The following is a 23820-nucleotide window of genomic DNA, read 5'->3' on the forward strand; positions in this document are numbered from 1 at the left end:
AACGTGGCTGAGCTCTGAGCCCGGATACCCAGCCAGGACCTGAGCTCTCAGTAAACACCCTCTACACATCACTGAGTCCCCCAGGGGTGAGAGCTGCTAATTAGAAAGGGAACAATTATTCCTGCCAGACTCAGGTTTAGTTCTGTGAAAGAGAGGGATGGAAGCGAAGGGCAGAGGGAAGCACCCACCCGGTGCTGAGCATGTTCTGCACAGACCCAAGCCCAAACATTGACTCACTCTCAGCTGCGAGAAGCGCGGTGGCTTTGCTGGTGGCTCCTCGTACGGTCTGTCTGCCAGGGAGGCGATGATCCGCTTCCGATGGCCCAGCAGGTTCACCTTCAGCACCTGCAGGGACAGCCCACGGTCACTGGAGGTTTTCCTGCCCTGGACACAAAGCAAAACTTCCCCTCTTCGAGCTGTGCTGTTCCTGTTTAACACGCCTGAAGGCTGTGCTGCCATTCAGAGGGACCTCAAGAGGCTGGAGAATTGGGTGGACAGAAACCTCACGAGGTTCAACAAGGGCCAGTGTAGGGTTCTGCGCTTGGGGAGGAAGAACCCTACTAGAGAGCAGTTCAGCTGAGAAGGACCTGGGAGTGTTGGTGGATGACAATTTGACCATGAGCTGCCATACACCCTTGAGCCAGGAGGGACAAGAGTATCCTGGGGTGCATTGGGAGGAGTGTGACAGCAGGTCGAGGGGGCCCTTCACCTCTACTTGACCCTGCTGAGGCCACATCTGGAGCACTGTGTCCAGCTCTGGGCTCCCCAGTACAAGAGAGACAAGGAGCTACTGGAGAGGGTCCAGCGGAGAGCACCAGGATGATCAGGGGTTTCAGGGGTCTGAAGCATCTCTCTTATGAGGAAACATTGCAGGAGCTGGGTCTGGTTAGTCTGAAGAAGAGCAGGGGGTTGGACTAGATGATCTCCAAAGGTCCCTTCTAACCTTAATGATTCTAGGATTCTGTGACTTCAAGTCACAGCCGCAGAGAGAACACGGGTAGGACTTCACTGCGTGGCAGGCAACACTCACGTTTACTATTTCAAGCTCCCAGAGGTTTTTCACAGTGTCAATAGAGCTGTAGCCACTCGAGAGGAAGGACTGGATGTAATCCTGCAGCCCCAAAGAGTCGAGCCATGCAGGAACTGAAGGCTGGCTGTTCCCATCACAGCCCAGGGGTTTCAACTGTAAAAGCACAAGAACGGGGTTAAAGCCCCAGGGGGCTGGGATTCCAAGGCATACAGCATCAACTAAAATCAGTTTAAAGGCCATCATCATCTCCACTAGAAGCTTTAAAGTAAAAAAGTCACCCTATGAATAGAAAATGCGCTTGGGATCGAGACTGGCAGAAGTGACAGCCACCCTCTCCCCAGCAGTCATCCCATCCACATAACTTGGCAGACCAACATGCTCATCCTCCTCCTTGTCATTCCCAAAACCCTTCCCACAACCCCTGTGATCCTTGGAGTCACAGGGACTGGCTTCTGTTTCCTCTGCTTCCACCCCTGCTGGGCAAAGCCCCCTCCCTGCTTCCCGTGCTGGTGTCAGCACTGACCTTCGGGAGGGAGCGAGCGGCCTGGAGCAGCTTCCGACGGTGCTGTGGGTCACCGATCCCGATGTCCCGAAGGTCCTGGTCTTCCATGACATTGCAGCCCTGCGAGGACAGGAAGGAGTGACATGGGAGTGGAGGAGCCACGTCAGGTGTGGGAGCAGAGATCATGCGTTACAGCCGCCTCCTGACCTAACCTACCAGTATGGCCCCAGAGGAGGAGGAGGAGGAGGAGGAAGGGTCCCAAGTATGGCAGCTCTGCCCCACGTACTGAGAGCTGACACGAGAGGGGCAGCAGCACAGACAGCATCCGTGGGACACAGCACTGCCACCCCCTCCCTCTCTCCTGCAGCCTGCTCAGCGCATCCTCCTCCTCCTCCAGCCATCAGATTTCAGGGCATCGCTCACAGCCACCTCCCTGTTTGATGCTTTAATCGCTGCGTAGCAACCCCCAAGTAAACCCCAGCTCCCCTCCACAGCTGGTGCCTGAGAAGGGCACTTGGCTCTGCCCAGGCTCCCTCCACAGCCACAGAGAAACCTGATTTTCTTCTGTGAGATCAGGCAACCTGGCAAAGGCCGGATTTATCCTCTGTTCCCTGGGCAGGGAAGCAGCTCACCCCACTCTGGCAGCAAGGTGCTGCACACTGCTTCGTTTAAGCCCATTTTTTGCCCCCCTTCCTCCTGCAGAGCAGCAGCAGCAGCATGCAGAGCACACTGATTCACCCCCCTTAGGATCTTCCATGACAACCTGCTTCCCAGCCCCTCGTACCTGGGGAGAGCTCAGCGGGAAGCCCGGGCACGTCTCCCCATGGCTGGAAGAGCTGTTTAACAGAGGCTTCAGCTTGAGCCCAGACCCCTCTCCCCAGCCCTGCCTCCCTCTGCTCTCAGGAGAGCCCCAGCTGAAGGTCTGAGCTGACGGTGCTTTGCTGTTCCACATTCTGGTTTTGTAAGAGAAACCTAATTAAAACTGGCCATGGGGCAATCTGCTGCTGCAGGGCGATGCAGGCTGCGGAACAGACCGGCCACGGCTTCAGGAGGGAGAGGAGAGGAGAAGATCGCCAAGAGTCCTCTGTAAAGGGCAGCAAATGTTCTATATTCCTCCCACCCTGCACTTTCTGTAGCATTTCAGCCATGTACTACCTGCTTTAAGTACGACATACTACATACCACATACTGCCTGCTTTAAATACCACAGCCAAACCTGAAAGCAGTGGGACCCACCAGAATGTGGCAAAGGAGGAGAAACAGCCCTTCCCTCTGCCGCTTCCCTCTCAGATGCTCTTGGACAAGCAGCCAGGGCAGCCCTTTGGTGATGGCTTTAAGAGAGTCACTGGGTGCATTTCACAAAGCATTTCAAGTTGTGCCCAGGTCGCTGAATCCCAGAATCATTCAGGTCGGAAGGGACCTCTGGAGATCACCCAGTGCAACCCCCTGCAGGGGCATGGGGCCACACTGCCTGCCTTGCACCCCGCATCCTGCAGCAAGGCCATGTGAACCCCCTGGGTCTCACCTCAGGGGTGAGGCTGCCCACAGAGCTCTGTGCAAGGATGTAACCATGTCATATAAGCTGTTCTATGCACCTGATAAATTAAAAATAAACTAAAAACTAATTTTAAAAGGCATCTTGTTGGTTCAGGCTCTGAGGGTGTCCATTTGGTGCAAGAGCAGCAGCAGGCTCCATTGCATTGAGAGCAATGTGAGGAACGTGGAGAGGCTGCTGCTGTCAGAGGCAGTGATCGCTCCAGCTTGTTGGCAGCAGCATCCCACCACAACAAATTAAAACATCCCTCCCCTTTCTTGCTCACAGATTTTAAGCCAAAGAGCGACATTTAAATGTGGATTCCTGTAACAGCAGGAGATTGTGTGCTCAGCTCAGAGGAAGAGGGAAAGGATTAAAGGCAGCTTAACTCCCTGCATGCACCTTACCTGGCACAAGTGTTTCTGCATGAAGGTCCTTGGGAGGCAGAATATGTGCAAGGAATTCATCTCCTAAAGGGAGACAGCTTTTAAAGGGCTCTTTTAAATGGTCGAGAGGGGGCTAGAGCAAGTGATGGGATTTCTCCTGTAAGGCTGGAGAGCAAAGCATCACTGCCCTGCCTGGCAAAGGGAAGAACAGGAAGGGACTGACCTACTAAAGTTCCTGCAGCAGGTTAATGTCACACCTTGGGTACCTGAAACCTGCCATTCCCAACACCTCAGCCCACTCTGCTCCCTCAGCCTGCCCCACCTGGGTGCTCTGGTGCTTAATGCCTCCGTTAGGACATGGTGAGAGCGGGCGCAGGAGCTCGAGCAGGATGTGAGCAAGGGCACAGCTCACAGCAAACCCTTCACACCCCAGCCAGGACAGCAAGGACGAGTGGCAGCCAAATGAGCTGTGACAGTGGTGATGTGTAATTGTCCTGTATAAAAATTAAACAAGCTTGCTGATCCTATTTAATTTTAATAATGCTTATTTTCCAGTGTTGAGCCTTTCTGGTGCTAATCCACTTTAGCACAGCCACGTTCCAAACTAGCAGCACGGGGCTGGCACTCTCCAGGAAGCCTGGTTTATGCTGACACAGTGCCAGACCCAAGGCAATAGGTGTTCTCCCACTTTTGGCATCTCAAATTCAAGGAATATGGCTTGCTATGGAGCAAGGATCCAAGCTAATTAAATACTGTAAAGCCTTTAGCTTTCTTCAACACTCCTTACTTTTATGTGTCACATCAAATTCCCTCAGCGCCAGTCGTATTCTCAGGGTACTTAACAAGGATAGACAGAGCATAGTTCCAAATAAATCATTACAGCCTACAGAGCATGAGCCTCTGCTTAGAGAAACGTCCTTTAAACCCATCCAGGTTTATCTCCTATGAAAAAAAAAAATAATCTGCCACTAAACCAGATAAACACAAACACACTGGAGATCTTTTAACCTTTGCCAACCCAATGGATGAGCTGTTTAAACCAGACTTTAAACCTGTTTGCATTTCACAGACCAAAGCCAAGGGGCAGAGATGCTCTGCCTGGGCCACCGCTGCCACTCGCCTCTGAGCTGCGCTCCTCTGGCACAGCGATGGCCTCAGGTTTGGACAGTGCCCTGCTCTCTGCTCCTGCAAAACCACCTCTGCTCAACCAGCAACTAACGGCTTGGCACAAAAAGCCCCCTAAGCCAGGAGGGTTCTCAGCCATGGAGTCCCTGCCTCTCCTGGCCATAAACTAAAGCACAAGAAGTTTCAGCTCAACATGACGAAGAACTTACTCCCGTTGAGGGTGGCAGAGCACTGGGACAGGCTGCCCAGGGAGGTGGTGGAGTCTCCTTCTCTGGAGACATCCAAACTCAACATAAACACGTTCCTGTGTGACCTGCTCTGGGTGGCCTTGCCTTGGTAGAGGACTGGACTGGATGATCTCCAGACGGCCCTTCCAACCCGAATGATTCTGGGATCTCATTTGCTTTCTGCCCCATCCTTCCTGACCTCTGCATCACCAGCTCATGCTGGGCACTGGGCTCCTGAACGGTCTTAGGTCTTTCCCTGAACCAGGCAAGAGCCATTTCTCTGCTGTGCCGTGGATGGGAGAACCACAGACACGTCCGCACCCAGCAGCCCATGGAGGAAAAGGGAATGAGGCGATCATCACCCTGATGAAACAAACCTCTGGTTACAAAGGGCTGCTCAGAGCGAGATGGCCTTGACACAGAGCTGCAAAACCTCAGCGAAACTGGTCCCCTTTGGCACTGACAGAGATCAGCCACCAAACCCAGGTCAAAAGATGCCATCTCCAAGTGTCCGAGGAGGGGTTCGAGCAGTCCTGGCCCCTCTCCAGGTCCTCTGAGGACAGGTTCAGCAGAGGCCCGAGGCAGGGGAGAGGAAAGCTCTCAGGGACGTGCTCTGCTGTTAGCCCAGTGCTCTGTGATCCTCCAGAAGCCTCAGAAATGCCAGTTAGAATCACAGAGATTTTCCAACGATGTATTTCAGGCTTTATTCGCTGTGACAACTGCATTTTACCTTGTGCATCTCTCTGCTATGGGGCTGAGCAGGGTGAGCACAGCTCAGGGCTGCGCCAGGCCAAAGCTCCCGATTCCCTCCCTGCCGGGGGAGCGGGGAACATCTGACACCCCCCACCCCCCGTTCACCCCAACACCTCCCCATCATAGAATCACGGACTCAGCTGGTCACAGACTCAAGCTCATCAAGTCCAACCATTCCCCTGCACTGCCAAGGTCACCACTAACCCATGGCACTGAGGCCTCGGCTACACGGGGTGTGAACACTTGCAGGGACGGTGACTCCAGCCCTGCCCTGGGCAGCCTGTTCCAATGCCTGAGCACCCTCTGGGGAAGGAATTGTTCCTCATCTCCATCTAAACCTGCCCTGGTGCAGCTTCATCTGTACAGGGGTGAAATGCACACCCAGATGAGTCCTTTTCCACTCCCACTGGCAACCCAAAGAGCCTGAACCATCAGCCCAGTTGCAGACATCTGAAATTGGGAAGGTGAATCCCCCTCGCCCCCTCTCCAAACTGGCAGAGACCGGCTGCCAGACAGTATGGAGAGGCTTTATTCCCCATTCTTCCTCAGAGCCAAACAGAGCTCCCAAATACACATGACCATGAGGGGCACCTCTGAACCCCATCTGTGCCCTCTGCATTGCCTTGATGCAGGGCAGTGCTCTGCCAGTGACCCATGTCCTTGGCTGGGCTGCCCCAGAGGATGCTGGTGCAGCCAACCCGCCTGCAGGAACACAGGCTTTTAGAGACAGGGTCTGCTTTAGTCATGCTTCACATCTTGCTCTGTAATTAAACAGCCTGGAAGGCTCCAGGTTTCTCATTAAAGGAACAAACAGCACAGTCAGAGGGCACACTGTGGGAAGGCAGCCTCCCCTCCTGCTAGTTAGGTGACCCCGAAGGCAAGCATGCCAAAAGCAGAGCTGCTGCAACCTGCCAGCGTTCCTCCACCAGCAGGACACTCTGCAGGCACTTAACTACCCAATTTTCAGATGCTGGTTCTCGCACAGAGCCTGGCTCCAGGCCATCCTCTCCTTCCAGCCAAGGAAGGGCCCCAGGCAAAGAAAGTGTCATACAGGACGTGTGGTCTTGTCCAGCCAGCAATGCAGCCGAATGAACCCCGACTGCTGCACTAAGCTCAGGCTAACACAAGTGCTGCCTCTGTTACTAAACCCTGTATTAAAGACAGGCAACGGACTGCAGGGAAGTCAGGGACCAGAATGTGTTTGCTATTAAAAGCAACAGATGCAAAACCCAAACACAGCTTTTCCAGACTACAAAGACTTCTGAAAACATCTATAGCAGAGCGCCTTCAGCTGCATGAGCCAAAGCATCCAGCTTTTCTTACATTAATGCATACAAAGCTCTTTTTCCCTTCAGTGCGTTCAAGACAATTTGCATCTTGTCAAGGATTTTGCTGCCACTGCTATTGCTTTGCTTTTGGCAACCAAAAGCCTGGATGTGGGAGATGGCAGATTCATCCAGCTTACCACACACCCAGCCTAGAGAGATAACACACAGCAAGTCTGTAAACAGCGATTGCACCTTCCTTAGCCTCAACACCACTTCAGTTTCTCCTTTTCAGGCAAAAAAAAAGGGATCAAGAAGCCTCATTTTGGTCACCTTGGCAGCAGCCAGCTGCAGCCTTCAGGACCTCAATGCAAGCAGGCAGTTCAGGGGTTGCCATCCAGAAGACAGCAGCTCGATGACATGCCCAGCAAGGGCATTTGATGAGTCCTGTGTGGCTCTGCCTGCTCCTACTGCCAGACTTGTAAAAAACCACTGTACTTCACAGCCCTGCAGCCTCAGGCAGCATCCAGAGGGTAAGGGAAGGCAGGAAAATTCAGACAGATGAACTACAGCAAAGGCATTCCCGGGAGCAGAACAAGCCACCACAGCCAGCAATGAGCTCCCTGTCCCCAGATCTATTAGTAGTTAATGACAAAGAATCTCTTTCCCTGCAGGATTTGGAGGTTGCACATTTGGCCTCATCCAGCCCCTCCGAAATGTGTGTCCAAACCCATCCGAGCAGGGTGCAGGGAGGCACCCGCCAGCCTCAACCCGCTGACTGCACAAGGGGCTGTGCGGAGCTGTGCCTGGAGTAAAGCCCTGCTAACGCATTCTGCTCCACAGGACAAGAACAGCTAATGCCTCAGTTAATGGACTAATTTATAAGCTTATCCTAGGAACAAGTTTATGCTCTGTGTATCTGAATGATTTGGATTTGTGGGTTTTTCACCCGAGACCCCCACTGATAGCTCAGAGCTTTTAGAGACCACCAAAAGCTAAAACCTCCCAAAACAGAGCCTTGATTACAGGCAGTGCTGAGCACCCACAGCTCCATGAGCCATTCCTGGCTGCTCACCCCCTCCAACAAACCTGCACTAGTGGCTTATTTATCTCAGAGCAGGCTCATCACCCCAAAGCTGGGTCCTGCACACCCCAATTTTAGGAGCCAGAGGTCACACAAATACATATTTGCAATACATATGGCCTCATGACCCATGGCGTTTTGTGTTGTCCCTTAATGCCATCTGCAGTTCAGTGGAATCAAAGGGAAAAGCAGGATTTGTTTAGCTAAAGGCATGACAACGAAGCCCCACTGGTTGTGGAAAAGGCTCACAGACAAAACTCTACAATAAATCCCAGATTAGCACACAGCCTCTGCATTTCTGGTTCATTTTCTTCCCCATGCAGACTGGCAGCGTGACAATGGCAGCGGAGGGTATCGGTCATGCTTGTCAAGTTCAGGCAATTTTATTGAGAGGAAAAAATTAACTGCTGCTTAATGGCTTTTTGAATGCTTATTGGGCCCGGAGCTACTAAGGAATCAAATGTAAATATCCTCTAAACTGCCACTTCTGGTCCACCCACTTTGCGCCTCCAAATCCACTCCAAACTGGCTGCTCTCCATGAAGCCCACTTCCACCATCTGGGGAGCTCCAGCACAGCTCTGCTGCCTTCCCCCAGCAGAGCAGCCGGAATGCTCTCTCAAACCCCAGATCATTGCATGTCTCTGCTCTCCCTGTTCCCTTTCAGGGACAAACCAATCCCCATAACCACGGTGGACAAAGCACAGTCCTCATAAACCACCCAAGTAGCATCTGAAACCCACCGGAGAACTGTTAAAACAATTCACTTCATTGTGTGAATCAATTCCCACTCAGACGCTTGGCAGAAGCCCTCACACAAGGGGCCAATTCCACTCTTATGGGGTGTTCATCCAGGGCACAATCTACACAGGGGTTCACCTGGGTCTGTACTAAAATATTCTCCAACAGCTGTAATCACACCAAGTTTTCTCTTCATTTCATAGAATCATAGAACGGTTTGGGTTTGGAAAGGACCTTAAAGTTCATCCAGTTCCAACCCCCTGCCACGGGCAGGGACACCTTCCACTAGAGCAGGTTGCTCCAAGCCCCTGTGTCCAACCTGGCCTTGAACACTGCCAGGGATGGGGCAGCCACAGCTTCTCTGGGCACCCTGTGCCAGCGCCTCAGCACCCTCACAGGGAAGAGCTTCTGCCTTAGATCCAACCTGAACTTCCCCTGTTTCAGTTTAAACCCATCACTCCTTGTCCTGTCACTACAGTCCCTGATAAAGAGTCCCTCTCCAGCACCCTTGTAGCCCCCTTCAGACACTGGAAGCTGCTCTGAGGTCTCCACACAGCTTCTCTTCTCCAGGCTGAACAGCCCCACTGTTCTCAGCCTGTCTCCATATGGGAGGTGCTCCAGCCCCTGATCATCCTCGTGGCCTCCTCTGGACTTGCTCCAACAGCTCCATGTCCTTCTTACGTTGAGGGCACCAGAACTGCACAGAGTGCTGCAAGTGGGGTCTCATGAGAGCAGAGTAGAAGGGCAGGATCACCTCCTTTGACCTGCTGCTAACGCTCTGGGGATGCAGCCCCTTGTCTGTGGGATCTCAGAGAGGTCACTGCTCTCCATAGATCATTACTGGCTGCAAAACACTACTGGAATATGTCAGTTAAGATTTCTCCAGACGCCCACTATAAAATGACAAGTTTTATATGAAGACAGAACAAAGCTCAGGGGCACAGGCATGCTCAGAGCATGCTGAAAGCCTGCTTGCTGCCCAGGGGCCCAGCATCTGTGAGCCAAGCTGGGTAGTTCTGAAGTGAATCGTGCAAAGCAGAGGCACAGCTCGCTGAGGACACCAGGAGATGCCCTGTGCTCCAGCATGACAGGTATGGGGTGAGAATGAAGCTTGCGCAGATGCCAGCCAGCACCCAAACCATGGGGGTTTGCAGGGTGAAGGTGACACAGCTCCGTGCACATCCTGTCGTTTGACATGAGGGTTGTCCTGGGACCCGGCCGGGCAGAGCTCACTGAGCTGCCCTCCAGCTCTCCTCAAACACCAAGCCAGCACCTCAGCTCCATGTTTTTACCATCCATTTGCTTGCACACACATACAGGAGAGAAGAAAAAGGCTCTTTCATAACAAAACTCTGCAGGTTAATCTAACACGGTGCTGAATTACATGTGATCAAACTAAAGGCAAGACACTAAATTATTTGTGGACACCCCGTTCTTCCAGTGCCATCGTTTTTCTACCACTTCTGCCCAATTCTTAAAAACAACAGAAAAAAAGCAAGCCAGAGGAGCCCACGGCACTACACAAGGAGAACAGATTTCCCTTTCTGATGCTGTCTCATTGAATCAGCATTAGCTGCTTTCCACAGACTCCATGGGAATCCAGGCTTCAACAAGAAAATTAAAAGAAGCCATTAAAAATGGCTTATGTTCTCTTTTACCTGCTCATTTGTGAACCAGAGTATCTTTGGACTGCATAAAAAGTTCAGCTACAGAATAATGGTACAACTGCCAGAGCGTGTGAGGTTTGCCCTTCGCAGATGCCAGCCTGAACAGTTGTCTGGGGTAGCAGCAACCATTCAGCCCTCCAAGGGAAAGGAAAAGCTTTTGCAAGCATCTCAGACACATTTATGGGATCTGTGGGATCACAAAAATACTGTAGTGAGGGTGCAGGTAATGGCATTTTCTTCCCCATTTCTTAATTCCACCATGAATTACTGCAATTCCTTCTTATTACAGCAACAATGTCCCTCCTTCCCCCAGCACAGCAGAGCCCAGCTCGCCCTTTCCCATGGATCACTCTCATGTTTGCCGCAGGGCACCAGGGTGCATCTCACAGTTTCACAAAACCAGCTTCCCATGATCTTCCCAAAGGGAAGATCTGCTGCAGATGCACTGGTGATCACAGGAGACACGACAGGACCAAGTCTAGGAGCAAACAGAACCCCTCTTGCCCCACATTCCTGTGACACTTTGGAGCTACCCCAGCTCATCACCAGTCAAGCTCAACTCCATTTGTAGAGCATGTTTCTGAATGACACTGCTCACTCACTGCTACACTTGCGTGATCTGACCTTTTCTCCTCCTCCTTTGGTGCAGGAAGAGGCAATGGGTCTCCTGAAACCCCCGGCTGCACTCTCCACGTGGGAGGCAGCAGTGCTGGCTCCTCCTGGGTGGTGAAGTATTCTTGGTTCGTTAGTCCTGTTAACATTTGGCAAGCAATTCTGCTGAGGATTTAGTTCTACTTGCAAAGCTGTACTATTGCTAAGTCAAGGGCAGCACGGCCAATGCCAGTAATACTCAGCTAGCAGCTTCAATTCAGTCCTGTTTACCCATTGCACAAATAAACCTTTCCCCTCTAATAAAGAATTCCAGTAGGCTGCGAAGCAGAGAAGGAGAATTTGAAGCACCATCTCCATTTTAGCCTTTTTTAATCCCCAGCTGGCTGAACAGACTGCTTTTTGAATTAAAGCCTCACATTAGAAGCAGAAGCTGACTGTCACAGTCTGACTGCCCCGAGCCAGCAATGCTGGCACTGAAGGTCACTCAGTGGCAAGGGAGAGGGTGAGCCAAGGAAGCTGCTTCCTTGGACCACAGGGTGAGTGCTGGGGAGCAACAGCAAGGAAACCACAGAAAGCTTCTTTCCTTCCTAGCATTGCCCAGAAACACAACAAAACTATTGTAATCAACTTAAAGAGAATGTAAGAATTATTCCAAATACTAACACCTGCATATTGGGCCACATTTCTGTGCCTGGAGAAAGACTCAAGTCTTTTAGAAAACTAAGCTACCTAAATCCACCTTGTATAGCCTATTTCTTCCCTCAACCAAGCCAAAAGATTGCACAAGCTGGAATAAACTCCCATCAGTCCCTTCCCAGAAACATGTCCATTGGCAAATAGGCTTTAAGGTCACAGCAAATGGATGTTTAAATTCTGCTGACTTGTGTTAGCAGTATCCACCCCTGACTGCAGCCAATACTCCATCAAGATCATTTACTCTGCACTAGTCATAAATGATCTTGGTTTTGCATTGGACTGTGAAACTGGTCAGTGCCACTGAGATGCTCTCGTGTGCCATGTCCAGCACTGCAGCACTTGGGTTTGTCCTGCACACTTCACAGGAATTTTACATCATGGAGACACTGAGGAAATTCTGCTTTCAGTGCTGGAAGAAAGCAATACATCAGTGAGGCCAGTGCTGAAACAGCCTGTCCACAGCATCCCCCCCCCAGCTCTGGTTCCTAAAACACCCAATAGTTGTGTCGAGGACAACAGTCATTGCATTTATGCATTTCCACCCATGATTCCTTTCCCCTTACCATGATTGTATCAACTTGTTCTTCCCCAATAACCAATTCACAAGCCCTCAAAAATCTCTGCAAGTTCCAAAAGTGAGAATATTCCCAACAAGCCCCAACACTGCTCAGAACAAATGGGTACTACAAGTAATACTCTTCTTGTTTGTCCTGAATTCCCCTGAAACAGCTCTGGCAGACACACACACGAGGAGGGGCTGTCCTGGGGGCAGTCATCACTCTCTTACCAAAGCAGACCTGAACTGCAATGGTTTGCTGACAACTGAAGTGCTGTCTCACAAGCTTGTGGGCAAAGGGTCCTGCTGGAGCACGAGGCCTTCAGCTACATCCCTATACGGAGCTGGAATTCCCAAAAGCAGAGAAGCCTCAGCCTGACACTCACAGATCACCCCAGCTATCTGCTAAAATACACTTCTCCCTTCCCCTTTTATAGGAAAACCTGTAAAATGCTCATGGCTCACACTGTGGTTTACCTCTCCAAGCCTGCCTCTTCATGTAGACCTGCGGAAACTGCAGGTCTCCAAAGACTTTCAGCTCTTTTGTGCTGCCCATCAAAGTGCAGGAGCAGACCCTGAGGAGGGAGCAGGATTATTGCCCCGTCCCCGCTCAGCGCTTCTCCTCGGTGCTGCTGGAGGTGCAGCCTGCACAGAGCCATCTCCAGCCAGACACATGCCCAGAGAGTACAGTTGACCCCTAGTAATGAATCCCTGGATCACTGAAAATAAGGGAATTACTATTCTTGAAAACAATGCATGTTTCTGCCTTCCTAGATGAACATCTAATTAAAGAAGCCCAATGTATTTCATTGAATCACAGACTGGTTTATGTTGGAAGGGACCTTAAAGCTCATCCACTTCCAACCCCCTGCCACGGGCAGGGACACCTTCCACTAGAGCAGGTTGCTCCAAGCCCCTGTGTCCAACCTGGCCTTGAACACTGCCAGGGATGGGGCAGCCACAGCTTCTCTGGGCACCCTGTGCCAGCGCCTCAGCACCCTCACAGGGAAGAGCTTCCGCCTCAGAGCTCATCTCAGTCTCCCCTCTGGCAGGTTAAAGCCATTCCCCTTGGCCTGTCCCTACAGGCCCTTGACCAAAGCCCCTCTCCAGGTTTCCTGGAGCCCCTTCAGGCACTGGAGCTGCTCTAAGGTCTCCCCTTCAGGAGCCTTCTCTTCTCCAGGCTGCCCCAGCCCAGCTCTCTCAGCCTGGCTCCAGAGCAGAGCTGCTCCAGCCCTCGCAGCATCTCTGTGACCTCCTCTGGACTCACTCCAACAGCTCCACGTCCCTCTTATAACACTTTCCAACCTCACTTTACCATACTGCACATTCAGGACTCATTTCCTTTTTTTGGGGGGAAAAGGCTTTTGTAATACAGTGCACAAATTAACACAAGAGCCAACTGAAAACATACAGGGAACTCGGAATTCCTGAAAGCAGACCTGGCTAAGTACAGGCTGTAAGAGCACCAAAAAGCACCAGCCAAGCTCCTGCATCCCCCAGTTTTCCTCTCCTCCCAACTCTGTACTACCTGCTGGGTAGACAGTACAGTTTAAACATCTACAACAGCCCTCAACACCTCTGTGCTAGTAAACATCAGATTTCACGCACTCACCACTGTGGTTACAGGATATGCTCTTTGTTAGACTCTTTTCTTAATCCTACTTTTAGTTACTACCTGCTGCAGGCTGAGTATTCTTCAAAAGTATATTAAAGAGTTCTTCCTCCAGGACACTGTCCCTGCTTTACGGCTGTACTATCACTACCCATCAGTTTCCTCTTGCAATGCTTTTCTTGTCTACTCACTGGACAAACTTCTTGTTTGTTCACAAACAGGCCCCTTGGGGACTCTGGAAGCCACAGGAGCCTGAAAACCCCATGGCACTGTATGCAGTGTGAGACCTGACACAGAAAACAAGTGTTTCTGTATCAAAAGACTCCAACTTCTTCATTTTTGCAGCTAACATTAATTAGCCTCCCCGCCCATCTGGCAATTTGCAAACCATTACCAGGCATTCTTTGGACCTTGAAATACTTAACATAATGAGGCCCTAACAGGGACTAAGCCTTTCACAAAAACCATTTTAACTCCAGGAAAATAATGACACTTGGTTTGAAATATTCTTCGTTAGTGACTGAAAGTGGCACTTCAGAAAGAAACTGTTATGTAAAAACAAAACGAATGGACAGCCTGGAATGCCAGGAGCAAAAGCAACCAGATCTTTAAGTGCTCGCTGCACCAGTCAGCTTCAGTGTTTACAACAACTTCAATAATTCATCTGAGAACATCAAAATCACTGCTAAAGCCAAATTAACTATTTGATCCTCATTCGTACTGCATCTGAAGGTTTTACTTGCACAACATCAGAAGCTGAAGGCAAGTAACACCACAGAGGAAAAGGTTCCTAATAATTAAACTTTCGTACTGGGCTGCCTGTATTAGCTTGGAGGTGCCAGGACTTAGAGGAAAGGATTTAAAGCCAGTCTTGCCATGGGTGCCAGAGTCAGCTTCCTAGAGAAAGGGATAAGCAGCCGAAGGGAAATCAGCCAGGGTTTGCAGGAAATCTTTGTTAAATTACTTGACCTTTTAAATTTGAGAGGGATGAACAAGGAGAGCATCCCATTCCCTGAAACTAGTGGACGTTGATTTCCTACACTGGGAACAGTTCTCTGGCACTGGATAGGAAAGAAAAACAGCCAGGCGTGAACACTATTAAAAAGCAGCTCCTACCACATACACCATAAAATCCCACAGTGAGACATACACGAGGGACCTTTTCTTTCATCTTATAAATAACAAAATTCTGCATCAGGCAGTTCACAACTAAGTGTTGCTATTTACTGCAAATAAGCAGTCGATAAAAATTCCTGCTTCCAAGCCTCCAGCTCCTACCTGGAAAGTTAATTTCCTTCACTATTAAACTTCTGTGCTGGGAAAGGTCCACCACCACCCTCCTCAGGCAGTGCCAGTCACAGTAAAGGTGGTTTTATCTGCTAACTGCTGGAGTGAGCGCACCACAAAAGTCCAAGATCCACCAGCAGAGGGGATCTATGGGGCATTAGTTCATTTCAATTCCTTGTACCATACCCAGAGCACCTCACAAGCGGCATCAGAACACCCCAGCACGCAGGGATGCCGATACCTCACCCAGAGCTGAGCGCACGAGCCTGAAGCACAGTGGCCAAGGCTCCATCTGAGGGTTGGGACCAGCCGGCTGGGACATTGAGGGACCAGAGCCCCCCGAGAGCTGCCCCTGGCTTGGCTGTGGCAGTGCCAGAACCCAGTGAGGGCACCCAGCGCTTCCATGGGGGCACCTTGCCCCAAATCCTCCCCAGGGAAGAGGGAAGGTGCTGCACACAGCTGTAGGAACAGGATAAGGTAGAGGCAGAAGGTTGCATGTCAATATCATCACCGGTTGCAGGCACTTCCTGTACTGCAGGTGCATAAACCACAGTCAAATCCAACTCTCTAGGGGAGCGTTGGCCCTGCCAGGCTAAGGTACGACAAAGGGATAAGGTGCCTGCCATGCAGGCCAGGAGGAATGGCTGGATGCTGCCAGAGTCCTCAACTTTTATGGATACTTGGAGACCCCAAGACATTCACAAGTACTGTGACCAACAGTACTTACCCCTGCTGATACTTGTTCCTTCTCCAGCTGCACCCCCCCACCCTCACCACTGCCAGACGGCTGCTGTGTGTTCCAAATCCCGTCACCCAGCTCACAACAGAGCACACATCCTCCTGGATATCACCTCTGCACACTGTCCACTGTACCAAATGCCAAGCCAGGATATTACATTAGCCCAAATGACTTTTCCAAAGGTTTACATCATTTTCTAGCAATTATTTGCAAAACTTGGAGTCCACACTCAAAACCTATTTCTTTAAGCTATGTAGGAAGAACCCTCCTGAGCACCGACGTTTTCTGTCTTTGCAGGTCATCATTCCACATGAATTCTCCAAATTTTTAATCCACGCAGCTTTCTAACTGCTTATTTAATAACACTGGTTATCAAATAAAACCCCTCAACATTAAGCATTACTGTGCTGTCATCATTAGGATTCAGAGCCAACAGTGTCAATGCAATTGGGTACAGCTCATTGATATCCTGTCTGCATGCTTAGGGTAAGTATACCTCTGACAAGAGGTCCACCACCTCCTTCATAGTCCACAACACGGACTGCTCAGTGATTTCTTCAAGATGCTACTTCATTCAGAAGTATTCCCATTCAGAAATAGGAATTCCCATTCAGAAATGGGTGGTAAAGATTTCAGAGGCAGAGTAAATAAACCTGTATATCAAAATTAGTGTGAAATAACTACATCACCTGAACTAAATGTGAAGATGAATAACCCAGACCCAACACAACACTTATTTCTTCCTTTTGTCTGACCTTCCACACACCCCAAGACCATTCTGCTGTGCTGCAGAACCCAGATCTGCTCTGCAGCTGACATGGGGTGTCCATAACAGGTCAAGGTTTGACCAACACATTTGGTAGAGCCCGTGGGGTCCCAGCAGGAACTTACCAGGAAGCGGACATCATCAAAGCCGTTCAAAAGCAGCTTACTCTCATACTGCTGCAGGCCAATGGACTCCAGCCACTCCCCAACACTCTGCTCCAGCATCCGTGAACCTGACGAGAGAGGAATCGGCAGACGCTTGAAAAGGGAGAAACCATTAAGGCGGTAGCAGCGGCACTCTGAGGAAGACAGATGGCATTGCCACATCATAGTCATTACCATAAAGAAACTCAACAAATTATGCTCAGAGAACAACAAATCAGCTGGCAGACAATTCCTCTTGTGTGCACAGAGCATGGACAACAAGCTTCCAGTGCTTCTGTGGGCTCCGGGTTTAATCTGTATCCCGGTTAACACTCCAAACCAGAACCACCTTGCCCGGGCAGAGTGTTTAGAAGCACTCCTGGGACCAGGACATCTCATGCACTGCTTTCAGGGCGAGTTTCTTGCCAAGCAAACACATGAAGCCCAACCCCACAGGATGCAGATCCACTCCTTGGCTCATCTGAAGGGGGCGGGAGGAGGGCAGCAAACTTTCACCCAAGGCATTCCCAGCCAGTCTGCGATGCGAGGGAATGGAGCGGAGCTGCGCAGGTCCTCTCATCCATGCAACTTGGGATGCACTGCCCCGGTCAGCGGGCCAGGAGCAGTGGAGGCACAAAGCAGCTAGAGAGGAAAGACATCTTCATGCAGCTGAGACAACAGAACAGACACGATGGACTCTGAGAAAAGCAGCAGAAGCCAGACTAGAGCAGCTGTCCACAGGAGACATGCAAGACAAAGACAGCACACAAACTGCAGCAGAAGGAAAGAAGGGCTTATACTTTTTTTCCCCCAGCAGTCCTCAAAGAGGCAAACCATGGTAAGGGGTTTTTTTTGCTGTTATTGTGTTAAGAGGAGCAGAGGCAAAAGTGAGCCCAGGCATGAGGCTGAGAGTCCTGGCACTGTCACTTTACCAGCATCCCGACACATGGCATTCCAGTACCGGCTGCACCGCTGAGTCTAACTACACCCCTGCACTGGGTGACAGCAAGAGACAGAGGAATCGGTCTGATTTTCACCTAACGCATTCAGTCCTGTCAGGTATCTGGTACATGCTTGTATCTGCCCTTCCCTCATTGTCTTCAGCCAAGCTCAGCTGCTGCATCCGAGCCCCTCGCTCAAAGAGGGAGCAGCTCTGGAGGAGGAGGCATTTCAGTTCCTTGCTTCCAAACCATGGCAAAACAAAAGGAAACCAAAGGCAAGCACACTCTCCCCTCTTCCTGCAGCAGCTCAAGTCCAAGACATGTCCTGGCACCTCCTCTTAGCCTCTGATAAATGGGATTCTTCCCAATACCCTATGGAAACTGTGCAGACAAGCTCTCCCTTCCCTCACCCCTGGGAAGGGAGTCCAGTGACTTGTTACTCTCCTCTAGACAAGCTTAAGATCTTAAATATGACCCAAAAAAAAGTTCAGAGATCTCCTTTTCATCAGGGAATTTGCTATGCAAGACAGGCAGAATTTTTCAGGCTTCTTAGCACAGCTATTTCAAGAGTATGTGCAAACAAAAAGATGTTCAGGAAAACCAAACTTTGCTTCTTTAAACCTTCAGGTCAGCTGAAGCTGGCTGGTACCTTCCAAAGCCTCCTTCCCCCCCCACCTGCTGCAATGGCTGCACAACACAGAGCTCACGGTGCCATCTGGAAATTCTTGGGGTAAGGGATCCTGCTGCTTTGGTCCATAGGAGAGCTCCTCTGCCAGGCGAGTCGGACAGAGCTGGCCAGTCTTTCTAGTGCACACTGCAGCACGAGCAACGCAGAGATCACAAAAGGTTTCTGCCTCCCTCCCCTAACATAGCCTCTAGAAGGGCAGCAGCTGAACCTGGAATTCATGCAACAAGCTCCTGCTCGGCCGGTGTCTCCATCCTGCCCTTCTGTGGGTCCCAGCAGCCGTGTCCCCTCCCGGAGCAGCGTGTGTCCTTGCGGAGCGCTGCAGTGCTTTGTCTGAAGGCAGCGAGCTCCACGCTTGCCATTCCACTCGCAGCCTTGTCTCCGGCTTTCGCATCGCCTGTCCCTCCCTTCTCTTCATCCCCTTACCCCTCCCAGCTCTTCCATCCTCTGTACGAGCAGCGAGCCGAAGCTGCAGGAGAGGGGAGGGAGACAGCAGCTCTCTAACTCTCTGGTGGCAATGACTGGCTTCTCAGTATTTACTCGAGGATGGACTACACGCCTTGGGTTTTCCAAAGATGATGTTACCGCTCTGCTTTGACAGTTCCAAGTGATTTGTGGCTGGCTCAGAATTAATTCATCACGAGAGAGGTGAGGAAACTGCTTGCTGCCTACTACAGCATTTCTGGAAGCAGCCGGCGGATTGGCAGGGGAATGAAACCACAGCTCCGAGCTCCTGAATTCAGGTTTTGAAAAGATTATTTACTCTCCTCAGCCCTTTCGTATGCTCATAAATGTATTTGTGCTTTTAAAGGGGAAACCTACAGTGACACCAAGTGCAAGGTTTTAAAACCACTTCAAATCAAGACAAAATGAAGCAGGGGGTGGGTAATTGGAAGGAGGGGTTTACTTCAAAAAGAAAAGGAGAACAGATGCCCCAAGCATCCTAGGTGAAAATAAAGACTAAAATACACTCAATATTTGCATGTTACAAGGATGGCACAAGAACAAATGAATCCTGGTCACTGTGCCCGCCCCCCCTAGCAAGAGCCTGATCACAACTTCTGACTGAAACAGACTCCTGATGCTCAGCTCCATCCTCCTTATGCTCCACGTTTCATGAATCCTACCTTCAAAGGGTTTGCAGATGCAGAGGGGGAAGCAGTCAATAGAGTATAGTTAGAAATAATGAGAGTATTTCAAAGTTGCAAAGTAAGCAAGCCACGCAATTCAGTTCCTCCTGCACGACATTTTTCAAGTTACACAGCATGCTTCAAAGAAAACAGGAAAGGGAGAGGGCTACCAGGGCTCAGAAGGGCCCTTTTGGAAGTTACAGTTCCGATAATGACCTTTAATGTAAAGTGTGAGTCTGTTTGGAGAATGAAGTAAGGATGTGGGCTATGCCAGACAAAAAGCATCACCCTGTTTATGCGATAACAGTTTAACATGACCTGGTGTGGCCTGAAGACACTCAACCAAGCTTCAAGCAGAAGGAAAAACTGCAAGTCCAAGCAAGTGCTGATGAAACCAGCACAAAGCAAGCGTGCAGGAGAACCCAGTCAGGCAGATATTGCCACAACTGGGAATGACCATCAGCTGGAAGTCCTTAAAGCCACTGAGGACCCCATTTAGCCCATTGAGGAGGGCTAAAATCTCAGGCAGTGCATTAGCGAGATGGATGGGCAAGGAAAATGTAGCAACTAATGCCATCGACTGCAAGGAAACAGCCAGCATCCAGCTTTACTGAACTAAGCTCAATTAGCCAAATACAGATCGCTAACAGATTTCCCTCCCTTTTGTCCAGTAAAACTCCAAGCACATTCCTCATGTCTCAAGTCAGAGGTAACCCACCGAGCCCCAAACGCATTCCCTGTTCCTCCTGCCTGCATCAAGCTGATTTATTGAGCAGAGACCACTCATCTAGAACTTAATCTGGCTACTGCTGTAAAAGACAATAAAAAGTGTTTCTATAAATACATCAGCAACAAAAGGAGGGCAAAAGAGAATCTCCATCCTTTGTTGAATATGGAGGGAAAACAGTGACAAAGGATGAGGAAAAGGCTGAGGTACTTAATGCTGCCCAGTTGTTCTCTGGGTACCCAGCCCTCTGAGCTGGAAGACAGGGACAGGGAGTAGAATGAAGCTGCCACAATCCACAAGGAAATGGTCAGTGACACCACTGAGACACACACAAGTCCATGGGGCCAGATGGGATCCACCCAAGGGTGCTGGGGGAGCTGGTGAAGTGCTCACCGAGCCACTTCTCATCAGTTCTCACCAGTCCTGGCTCACTGGAGGTTCACAATGTGACCCCCACCTACAGGAAGGACAGGAAAGAGGATCCGGGGAACCACAGGTCTATCAGCCTGACCTGGTGCCAGGGAAGGTTCTGGAGCAGATCACCCTGGGTGCACAGGACAACCAGTTGGGTGGGAGTGTTAATCTGCTGGAGGCTCTGCAGAGGGACAGGCTGGATCCATGGGACAAGGCCAATGGTATGAGGTTCACCAAGGCTCAATGCCAGGTCCTGCAATTGGGTCACAACAACCCTCTGCAATGTTCCAGGCTTGGGGAAGAGTGGCTGGAAAGCTGCTCATGGGAAAGGATTAGGAGATGCTGATTGACGGAGCTGAACATGAGCAGCTTGTGCCCAGGCAGACAAGAAGCCACCAGCATCCTGGCCTGTATCAGCACCAGTGTGGCAGCAGGGCCAGGGCAGTGACTGTCCCCCTGCACTGGGCACTGGTGAGGCTGCACCTCGAATCCTGTGTCAGTGCTGGGCCCCTCACTGCAAGAGAGACATTGAGGTGCTGGAGCGGGGCCAGAGAAGGGCACCGGAGCTGGTGCAGGGCCTGGAGCACAAGTGTGATGAGGAACGGCTGAGGGACCTGGGGGGTTTAGTCTGGAGAAGAGAAGGCTCAGGGGGGACCTTATTGCTCTCTGCAACTGCCTGACAGGAGGATGGAGCCAGGAGGGGGCTGGTCTCTGCTCCCAAGGAACAAGGGATGGGACAAGAGGAAACGGCCTCAAGCTGCACCAGGGGAGGTTTAGATGGAGCTGAGGAACAATTCCTTCCCCAAAGGGTGCTCAGGCATTGGGACAGGCTGCCCAGGGCAGTGGTGGAGGGAGGGATTCCTGGAGGGATTTGAAAGACATGTAGATGTGGCACTTGGGGACATGGTTTAGTGGTGGACTTGACAGTGCTGGGTTAATAGTTGAACTCAGTGATCTTAAAGGCATTTTCCAACCTAAACAATCCTACAATTCCATCTCCTCTATTTTGAAGGAGGAACATGCTTCTTGACAAGTCACCATAACCCAGCGAGAAGCACGCAGGCTTCTTGTTAAAAGCCAGCAGTGAGATGGGACACTGTGATGCAGTGGGGTTGAGTTTCTGCTGCGAGACCTGTACTCCCCTACTCCTCTGACTCACTGGAAGGAAGAGATGACCAGAAGGGTGTTGATGGAGCTAAATAAATGAGTGACTACAAAACACACGTGCAGAGAGACACAGACTGGACACAAACATCTCTTCCCAAGCCAAAAAAATCCTTTAAAGCAAAGGTTAGGTGGAACCTGGTATCCTTTAAGAGATAGTGTCCCTCGATTCCCCAACCTTGGAAAAGCAGCAACACAGATCAGTGACAGACTTGTCCTTTCCTCCTGCCTATCCCACTCCACCCTTGGAATACAGACTTGGAAGATTTTCTAACAAGCTCTATCAGGATGAGAGGGTTGAACCTGTTGGCCAAGAAACAGCTTCTAGCTCCAAATTGTGTAAAAACGCCAGAATGCATCTAATTCTCTTATCATCCAGAAGCACTGCCCATAACACCATGGCAAGACAAGGAAGTTTTGTTACTGTTTTAGGGAGGAAAGCTTTATGGTACAGAAACCAGTTATTTGCCCAAGTTTTGTATGTGAAGTCTGGGGGATGGCTGGGATCTGAAACCAAGTGCCTCAGGCCTGGGCTTGTTCCAACATGACTCCAAAGGTTCCTGCTTTCCCTACACACAAGTCAGTTGTATGTAATAGCTGCCTGTATGAACAGACTCCAAACATACCATCTCCCCAGTAACTGCCAAGCAAGGCATTTTACCTTTCCAGGCAAACTAATGATTCCAGACACCAAACTAGTTAGGAGTCCAATTATCTTCCAAGCCCACCCATTTTTGAGGATGAGAGAGCATTTGGAAAGTTCCCTGCAGCTCCCTGCACATCTGTGCTATGATCTGAAGTGTTAAAACAGCCCTAACAAAGCCCTGAAGAGCAGAAAACACCAACGTCTGGGTGCAGGCACCCCGGGCCACCCGCTGCCTTTGCCTCTGCCCACCCTCTGGCTTGCTGTGCTCACAGGGAAAGGAAGGATTAACAGGGAATATGTAACAGCAGCTCATCTGCACATGAGGGATCCCAAACCCGGTGTAACACAGGACAACCTGCAGGAAAACCCCCAGCTTAAGGGCAAGGCAGCTCCCAGGGCTGCCTGATTCCAGAGGTGGGTGTCCATTTTGCTGGAATGTCCTTGCACAAGGCTGAAGTGCTGGCTCCTCCTCTCTCCTCCATGTTAGACCTCTCCACTGATGCTATCGATCCATCACACGTGCTGCTACAGCTACAGACCGGCTCGGGGAGGGCTTGTCATAAAGCAGGATGCTGAACAGTTGACACTGCATTAGACCAAAAACCCCACTTCTGACCCCAGAAAACATAAGCCCTCCTCAGTACAGAGTATCTAGGGCAGGCACAGGTTAAACTCCCACTGGGGATTCCTTGTCACCAAAGCAAAAACCCAGGTGACAAATGGATGCGAGATAAGCTCTGCTGTGGCAAGCGTGAGCTGTGTGTGCGGATCCATATTAGCATCTCATCAAGAGGAGACTCTGCCCACCCAGAGCAGTTCAGATGCAGCAGGCTGGAGGTGAAGGATTTAAAAGGACAGAATCCCTCATGGTGGCAGTTCTCCAGCAAGCTCTTAAGTTCTGCTTTTGGTTTTGCTCCTGATTTAAAGGCAGAGAAGGGAATTCATGCTTAAAGCACAGGGGAAGCACGTGTCCTGCAAGCAGCCTGGTTTAGCAGATAGCGGTACCTACAGGCTTGCTCAGAAAAGCCTGGCACAGCCCAAGTTGAGGCCCATGGCACATTAGCCACATCTAAAGGGCACAGGCACCACAACACCCACACTGTCCTGCAACTGGCATCACCCTAGTGCTGCTCTCAGCACAACCACTGCCTTAACAGAAATAGGGAGGCCCTCAGTGCCATGGGTTAGTGGGGGACTTGGCAGTCCTGGGGTAACGGTTGGACTTGATGAGCTTAAAGGTCTTTTCCAACCTGGTTGATTCTATGTTTCCCCCAAGAGGCACTGGGAGAAGGTGGTGCCCCTGAACAGACAGGGCTGTTCCCAGCTATGGGGATGGTGGCACTAGATCAGCCAGGAAGTACCGCAGAGGGCAGTGGTGCTGCAGCTGAAC

The 23820-nt window shown here is 50.7% G+C and overlaps 1 protein-coding gene across 7 annotated transcripts in view; it reads right to left on the reverse strand.

Moving 5' to 3' along the window:
• ANKS1A (ankyrin repeat and sterile alpha motif domain containing 1A) overlaps window positions 1-23820 on the reverse strand; it is a 112030-nt gene that overhangs the window by 12630 nt on the left and 75580 nt on the right. For all 7 annotated transcript variants that reach the window (XM_030473120.1, XM_030473116.1, XM_030473123.1 and 4 more), the window contains 4 exons: window positions 16706-16812; window positions 1554-1652; window positions 1031-1183; window positions 238-345 (listed from right to left, as the gene is read on the reverse strand). In XM_030473120.1, the coding sequence (XP_030328980.1) occupies window positions 238-345; window positions 1031-1183; window positions 1554-1652; window positions 16706-16812 (467 nt within the window). The remainder of the gene's footprint in view (window positions 1-237; window positions 346-1030; window positions 1184-1553; window positions 1653-16705; window positions 16813-23820) is intronic.

This window comes from Strigops habroptila, chromosome 18 (assembly GCF_004027225.2).
Source record: "Strigops habroptila isolate Jane chromosome 18, bStrHab1.2.pri, whole genome shotgun sequence".
Lineage (NCBI taxonomy): Eukaryota > Metazoa > Chordata > Aves > Psittaciformes > Psittacidae > Strigops > Strigops habroptila.